Source organism: Geospiza fortis, unplaced genomic scaffold, assembly GCF_000277835.1.
Source record: "Geospiza fortis unplaced genomic scaffold, GeoFor_1.0 scaffold154, whole genome shotgun sequence".
NCBI classification, from domain to species: Eukaryota; Metazoa; Chordata; class Aves; order Passeriformes; family Thraupidae; genus Geospiza; species Geospiza fortis.
The window spans coordinates 881586-890286 of NW_005054397.1; the positions used below are offsets into that span (position 1 = coordinate 881586).

Below are 8701 nucleotides of genomic sequence, written 5' to 3' on the forward strand. Positions count from 1 at the left end.
TCCAGTTCAATGGGTATACTGGTTTCTTCGCTTCTTATGTATATTTAGCTTTCATCAATGCTTTCATCCAGCAGAAACTTTTCATTCAAAGGGCCTTAAAGGTCTCTATAAATATTCCAAAGAAGGATTTACTTTTCCCATAGATTAAATGCAACCACTTCTGGAGTGGAAAGCACAACCATGACACATCAGATGAAGTGATAAAATCACATTACCACCTCTGCAAGATGAAAATGCAGGTGCTCTAAAGGGAGGGACTTTATTTCAAGCAGAATTCAGAAATAAGTTTCCTTCAGGGACTTATGGTAATGTCCCAGGAGATATTTCATGACTGTACTTACACGGGAGCTTAGGAATTTTGCAATTCTTGTTTGGAAGACAATTCTTGCAGTCCCAGTGCTTCTGTGGGGTTGTTGTGTGGGGTCGGTGGTCAGAGACAGGGACAACACACACTTTCAGAGATCCATGCAACAACAACGAGTTTTATTGTTCAGATCCTCTTTATATAGGGGGTTTGAAACACCTTGGTCTAAACTGACGGGTCTGGTTTTAACACCACCCAGCTCTTTGACCAGTGTGATGTCTGTGGCTTAGGATGGAATGATTAGGTAAAGTCCTTGTTTGGGTTTGAATGTATCCTATCATTGCTCACCGAGGGATGGGTTTATGGAATTGGGCTGGGTTCCTTATTTATAGCTGAATTAATTGCCGAGCCACAGACCAGCTGTGACACTCAGTTGTGAACCACTAGCCTTTGGCCTTGATCTACCCACTGAAATCAGCAAGCATCTTCTGGTTGACTGACCTGGGCTGTTAATGTAGTCCCCAGAGGTAGCAACCACTTTGAGGTTGGTGGGTGTGATGGACCCCATGTGCTGTTCTCCTTCATTTAATTGCCTTCTCATTTAAATATATATTTAGTTTTGTAGAATTACAGAATCATTTCAGTTCTAAAGCCTTTGAGACCATTGAGCCCAACTATTCCCCCAGCACTACCCAGCCCACCACTAATTCATGTCTCCAAGTGCCACATCCACATGCACACATCTGTTAAATCCCACCACGGATGTGGACTCTACCACTGCCCTAGACAAGCTGTTCCAGGGCTGGATGACCATTTCCATGAAAATATTTTCCCAATATCTAACCTAAACCTCCACTCACACAACTTGAGGCCATTTCCTTTGTCCTGTCCCTTGTTCCCTGGGAGAAGAACCTGACTCCCACCTGGCTCCACCCTCCTGTCAGGGAGTTGTAGAGAGGGAGAAGGGCCCACCTGAGCCTTCTCCAGGCTGAGCCCTCCAGCTCCCTCAGCTGCTCCATGTCACACTTGGCCTCTACTCCTTTCACTGCTTTCCCTATCTCATTCACAATATGTATTTAAAATACATGTTTGAGTCTGAGAAGGAAGTTTTTTCCATGTCAATAATAGCCTTTCTAAGCACCAGGAGAGTAACAGATATTCTAAGCATCATTTGCCTTCCAAAGCACCAGGAGTCCTCTTCTGTGTCCTGTGTGGAAATGATCTAATGGTTATGAGCTGACTTGAAAATGTCTTCTACTGAAAGTGGATCTCCTCTGCTCCTCTGCATAATGTGACCTAAACAGCTTGCTGGTGTGTCAAAAACACAATGAAGTGTCTCTGGCTGAGGTGGGGTTTATCTATAATGGGACACTCAGGAAACTTAGGGTAAATTAATTAAATCAGTTTTAATACCCCCATATTTATGTAGCTGATGGTGATGGTAAAGTGCAAACAATGGCCAGTTGCAAATTAATACAGTCCCCCTTGGAGTTTATTGCATTAAAGACTTATATTACTATTAATTTAAAACCAAGGGCATCTACATTAAAATGATCTGACCTTTACTGTGCTTTTCACTGTGAGCTTCTGATACATTGCCTAGGGATTACCAGAACACCTTAGGTATCTGCAAGTGTCTCACATAAGTTCAAAATAACCTCTGTGAAGGGAGCTGCAACTAGAAATACAGATCCTAAGAAATACCTTGGACACAAACAGGTGCAAAGTTCAATGCCCACAAAGCCAGTCTCTTGTTTTAGTCACTATTGCTTAAGATTGATCCCTCTCAAAGGAAAGCTAAACAAACTCTTTAACACCACATCTGTGACTGTAAAATACATTATTTAATACCCATTCAGTGCAGAATTTGTCCTTTTTTCTTTTTAAAAGTTCACAAACTTCAAGTATTTTGCTTTGCATTTGGAGTGCTTCTACCCATCAGTGAAGTATCACTGGAGGGATTTTGCAATGATCTCATACCTCAATAAGAAGCATATCTGACCTGATCTGTGCAGAAGTAGGAATTATTGTTAGCCACAAGGTAATTTCTTCCCTTCCCAAAGGTGCAACCCTGCCAAAATTTGCAATAAAGTCTATTAAATAACATCTGTAATAACTTGCAGGTAGTATCTCTCCACCATATGTCATTTTGAAGGACATGAGTCCATGTATCTCAGCTTCAGTGCAAAAAGACTACTGATAAAGTAGTGCTTCCAGAAATGGCAATTAAATATTCCAGTGCAATTTCTGGCAATTCCTCACTGGCACTTCATCCAGTTTTCTCCAGAGCCTTTTTAAAAATACACTTCATTCTGCAGGAGTCTTTACCAGATTTTGTTAAAATTGCTTTTTGGAATTTTGTTAGTAGCAATTTTAATTATCTTTTGGCTTTGCTTTCCAAAAAAAAAAAAGTCCAGAAGAAATGCCTTCTGGTATTTCATAATGTCAAAGTGAGGAGCTGCCACTGTGAGTTTAGACAACACATAAACACAAGACAGAGTCAGTAATCTAGTGATGTTTTTGATTGTTGAGTTCATCTGAAGAAAACTGAAGATCACAGAACCACAGACTGGCTTAGATTGAAAGGGGCCTTAAAGCTTATCTTGTTCCAGCCCTCTGCCATGTGCAAAGACACTCTCTACTATACCAGGTTGCTCTAAACCCCATCGAACCTGGCCTAGAAAACTTCCAGGGATGGGGCAGCCACAACTTCTCTGGGCAGTCTGTGCTAGTGTCTCACCATTCACAGGGAAAAACTTCTTTGAAATATCCAGTTTAACCTTGCTTTCTGTCAATGTGAGGTCGTTCCCCCTTGTCACAGACTCACAGAGTCACAGAATATTCTGAGCTGGAAAGGACCCACTAGGATTATTCTGTTGTTCCAGGCTCTTGTCCAAAGTCCTTCTCCAGGTCTCTTGCAGCTCCTTCAGGCACTGTCAGGAGGTCTAAGGTCTCCATGGAGCCATCTCTTCTCCAGGCTGGACACCTCCAGCTCTCCCAGCCTGCCTCCAGGAGCAGAGGGGCTCCAGCCCTCAGAACATCTCCATGGCCTCCTCTGAACTCACTCCAGCAGCTCCATGCCCTTCTGATGTTGGACCCCAGAGCTGAAGGCAGCTCTGCAGGTGGGGTCTCACCTAAGCAGGACAGAGGGGCAGAACCCCTTCCTCTACTGCCCTTGCTGTGGGATCAGCCCAGCACATGGGGGCTTCTGGGCTCTCAGCACACATGGTCAATCCTGCTGAACTTCTCACCCATCAATACTCTAAAATTCTTCTCCCCTGCGCTGCTCCCTGTTCATTGTTTGCCTAGCCTGTGTTTGTGCTTGGGATTGCCCTGACCCATGTGCAGGGCCTTGTAGGAATACAGCTAGAAAACTGAGCTGGGAGCACTGTCCAGTTCATGACAGAAGTGGATATGTTAGCCTTAGTGGGCTGCAAGCCTTGGCAACAGAAAGCAGAACCCTGAAGAAGGAATGCAGAAGTTAACAGTGTGCTTGGTAAGCAGAACTTCTATGAGATAACACGTACCTGCACGAGTTAGTAGGAGGTTCTGAATTAAGCAATGTTACCTAGTTACATAAATGTTATAGTTGTGCTATTTTTACTAATTGCTGAAAAGGTATATAAGCTCAGCTTTGTGAATCAATAAACGGCTTCATGTGTGCAAACCATGGAGTCCACGTCTCTTTTGTCAACTGCCGTCAGGACCTTGGGACATGGTCTGGTTGAACTTCACAAGGCTCACACAGACCCTCTTCTCCAGCCTGTCCAGATCCCTCTTGACACCATCCCTTCCCTCTACACAGCAGACACACCACTCAGGTTGGGTAGATGGGGAGGTTATGGATGTGGGAGCACTGTGTGCATCTCCATCTGCCCATCCTGAGTGGTGTGTCTACTCTACTTGCTGCAGCTGCAGGAACTTCATCTTTTATGATAACACACTGCAGGAACACCCATGGGGACATAATAAAGGTTATATTGTGATCTTCAAAATGATGCAGACAGATAATGGCAACCTTTTGATTTGGTTAAAAAATTCAGATGACAGTTTCCTAGGGCATCAGTAAATTGCACAGGGTCCTGTGTAATGCCATATACATGGGTGAGTTGGGCAGTACTGCTCCAGCATTACTGCCTCCAGTGACTGCTCATAATTAGGGGCAAGAGAAACCACTCTCCAGCTGAAGCTTGCACATACTTAGCTTAAAATAATCCAACAATCCTAATTAATGAACGAATTATTGTAAGCCCTATAATTCAGGAACAAGCTGGGTTATTAAATGGCTGTCACCATATTGAATGGTCATTGTGGTGAACTATAAAAGGCAGGTACAAAACCTCTCAAAACTCATGAAAATCAGATGTAAATCTGAAACCTTATCCCTACAAACTTCTCATTTTATAATGCCATTGGAAATGGCTCTTTTTCATGCTGACATAACAAAACCTAACAATAAATCTGAAGTTTAGAATAAGGCCAAAGCTTGAGCTAGTGTGAGCTGGAAATCTGCCAGAACTTCTTTGCAGCTGTATGAGTTCCACTGCTACAAAATCAGCAATATATCCACATTAGTTTTGGGGTCATATTTGAATTTTTCTCTGAGCAATATTTTACTTTTTAGTCCCTGAATTGTGGGTTAGAGCTCTCAGTATACATCAAGCAGCAAATGCAATCTCCATGTACACAGCAGGTGAACTGCTATGGTAAATAAATAATTTGACTTTTCTAAACATCACAATTTTATCATCACAGTCTGATCCTGTGGAAAAGAAGGAAAGTAGGAAAATCCTGCTATGGTAATGACATTTGGACTTAAAATTCAGCAAATTTCACTGTAAATTAGTGTCCTGGTGTTCTCTGGGATAGAGTTAATTTTCTCCCTAGTAGCTGGTATGTGATTGTGTTTTGGATTTAGGATGAGAAATAAATGTTGATAACATACTTTTTATAGAAGGAGAAGGTGAAGAAGTAGGGGAAAATCAGTCACAGAAACACAATGTTTCATCTGAGGATGGACTTTTTTTTTTAAAGGGTGTTTTGGGTTTTTTATATTTTGGGCAAACAAGCAGTGGCATCTTCACACTGCTTCCATAAGTTGTTCTTAGTGATTTATCTCAGGAAAAAACTATTCTTACAGCTGTGATTTTCTTTGATTTTATATCTAAGTCTAAGCTAGAATTAGTTTTGCTCTCTGAGGAAACATATCAAGAGTCTCAAAGGCAGAAAGCATTCTCAAAATTTATTGATGTTTAGATAATTTTGTCATTCTAAATGCATTTTTCACACCTTGAGCAAAGAAAACCTCCGGATTTCATCCTAAAAATAAAATTTCAGTTGTCCAAGGTGAAGATGGAATGCTTAAAAGGAAGGAGTGTCTTGTACTGAATGAGAATCCAGGAGGTGAATCAAACTGATACAACAGGTCCAAAATGACTGTTTGAACTTCCTGATCTCAGCATGTCTCAGGAGTCTTGAAAATAGAACACTGGCTGTAGAAAATACTGAAATAGAAGGGTTTTTTTTTCATCAGAAGGAAAAAAATGGAGACACACTTTTCCCCAGAAGATCTTCCAAAAAAGGCCACTGTTTTTAATTAATTTTCCTGATCAGGGAGAAGCAACATCCTGTACTCACACTCGCCAGGCTTAATGATGTCCAAAACTTAAGCTTGAGGTATCAAATTTATTTGATGCCTACATGTAGAATCAAACAATTTGGGAAAAGATGTCCATATAGATGTGTTACTATGGGATAAACCAGGCAATCACCCAGAAGAAAAGTTTAGCATCTCCATTTCAACTAGGAAGCATTTTGGAGAAAAGCAGACCACGGTGAGCAGCTGCAAAGGAAGGAGCAGGATGGAAGATGACTTCACGCTACAGGATGACCATCAAACCCCAGAAAACTTGACTTTCCATTCCAGTTTTTTATTTTACTCCCTCTTTTTAACAAGTTCACTTTTGAATACCCTAGACCAAAATAAGTGCTGAAGACAAAGCTGTTACAGCACCTCACTGGAGCACGGAATATTACACACTGAGGAGTACTGCAGGTGGATGAAGGCTTACTGGGCTTCCAGCAGGATGCTCTCCATGCTGTGGGAGGTGCTTGGTGCTGAGGACAGGAGGACTGGAGGAGAGGAGGAGCAGAGGACGGGGTTTCCCAGCACCGCACAGCACACTCAACCCTTTCAGAGCAGCATTTCCAGGGAAGCATTTCCAGTGCTGTGGCATGCATTAGGGACAGGCATTCCCAGTGCCACTGCAGGTATGGCAGGAGTGCTGTTCTCAGTCAGGTGTTTTGCCTCAGTCCCTGATGGTCCCTGGCAGTGCCATGGGAATGGGAGGGGCATCTTGAATATGACCACCTATGCTAGGTAGGTGCTGCAGAGTGCTCCTGGGATGGATGGGCACAGGCACACGACTGGTGCTCCGAGAGCTGTACCCTACGTGGGGATGGTGCTGTTCCAGGTGGGCATGGTCTCCTCTGTTCAGGATGGATGTTGCCTGGGTGGGATGGGATGGAGGTAGGTGCTGAGGGGATGGTTGCATTGGGCTTTGGTATTTGTAAGCATCATGGCTGGTATGAGGTGAGGCGAGTTGGCCTGATGTGGGATGGCTTGGCATGGAATGGGATGGGTCCATGAGCTGCGGGAAGGGTTTGTCTGATATGGGCTTGGTTGGCACAATGAGGGGCAGGTTGGTCTGTTGTTGGGCAGGTTGGGGTGATGATATGAGGCAGATTGGGATGACATGGGGCAGGTGGATGTGCTATGGAGAAGGCTGGTGTGATGTGAGGCAAGTGGATGTGATGTGGGGAAGGTTCATAGAATCATGGAATAAGCTGAGTTGGAAAAGACTCATCAGGATCATCAACTCCAGCTCCTGGCCCTGTGTGGGACACCACAACAATCCCACCATGTGCCTGAGGGCACTGTCCAAATGTTTCTTGAGCTCTGTCACATTTGATGCTGTGACCACTTTCCTGGGGAGCCTATTCCAGTGCTCAACCACCCTCTGGATGAAGAATCTTTTTCTAATATCCCACTCAAACCTTTCCCAACTCAGCTTCAGGCCACTCCTTCAGGTCCTGTCGCTGGTGTGAAAAATGTGTATTTTATGATTGGCTTTGGGCAAATATTAAAATGAATATTGTATGTGTTGTGTTAGAAAGTAATGCTGTATTAATTCTCTTAAGTAGTGTGTTAAATATAGTTTTGGGTTATAACAAAATGTTAAAGTAGAAACTATGCTATGTAGGATACTTTTTTATAAGAAAGGTCTTGCAGTGAAATAGCAGCCACAGGACACCTAAATCTCTCAGAGAAAAAGAATTTATTGCCCTCTTATCAGAAGAAATGAACTTCTTCCTGCCTTGAAGATGCTGTTAGGATTAAGAGGAAGAAGTTGACACTGACCAGACAGAATCCTGTGTTTGAATGGAATTTATACATCATGTATGAGATGTATGAACATGTAACAGGCTGTTGTTTTTAAGGGCTAATCCTCTGTTAACGCGTGTCCTTTTTTGGGCTCCTGCTGCCCAGAAAAAGGTACCCGGCTGTCTGTAACTCTTTGTTTCTATTGTCTCATATTGTCCTAATTCAAATTGTCCAAATTATTATTACTCTAATTGCATTACTATTTTTATAACCATTTTATTACTATTAAACTTTTAAAATTTTAAAAACAAGTGATTGGCGTTTTTCACTCTGGTCAGAGAGTTAAGACACTAGTACATGCCCCTCTGCTTCTCCTACTGAGGACACTGAAGACCTCAATGAGGGCTGCTCTTGTTTAATCTCTTCTCCAGGCTGAACAAGAGAAGTGACCTCAGCTGCTCCTTATAAAGATCTCGAGACCCTTCACCATCTTCATGGCCCTGCTTTGGACCCTCTGCAATAGCCTAAGGCCTCTTTCATATTGACATGACATAGATGGATGTGACACTGGGCAGGCTGCCCTGTTTTGGGGCAGGTGGATATGACGTTGAGCAGGTCGGAGTGATGTGTAGCGGATGCTGAGGATGACACCATTCCCGATGCACAGGGTCGGGCCCGGCCCAGCTTTCCAGCCCCTCAGGGTCGCCATGGCGACCGCCCCTCGGCCCCTCCGCCCAACTATTTTCCGTACCCCACGTGATGACAACAGCTCCCGCACACGTGATGGAGGGTGTGCTGTCAATCAAACTCCATCTTCTCCAATCATCGCCCACAGTCGGGTGCCGTCCCGCCTTCCGGAAGCGGGCTCTCTAATCGGCGCCGGCGCGCGTTCCGGCGGTTTGACAGGGCCGGCGCAGCGGGGCGTTGATTGGCGCCGGGCTGAGCCAGTCGCAAGTCGAGAAGGCGCGCGGGGTCCCGCCCCCGCGGGGCGCGGGCCAATGGGCACGCGGGGG

General features: G+C 44.1%; 1 protein-coding gene across 1 annotated transcript in view; it reads left to right on the top strand.

Moving 5' to 3' along the window:
• The first annotated feature begins 8395 nt into the window (after window positions 1-8395).
• Window positions 8396-8701, top strand: part of UVRAG (UV radiation resistance associated) — an 87194-nt gene continuing 86888 nt past the window's right edge. Inside the window, exon 1 of the mRNA XM_031060976.1 lies at window positions 8396-8638. Within this exon, the coding sequence (XP_030916836.1) occupies window positions 8396-8638 (243 nt within the window). The remainder of the gene's footprint in view (window positions 8639-8701) is intronic.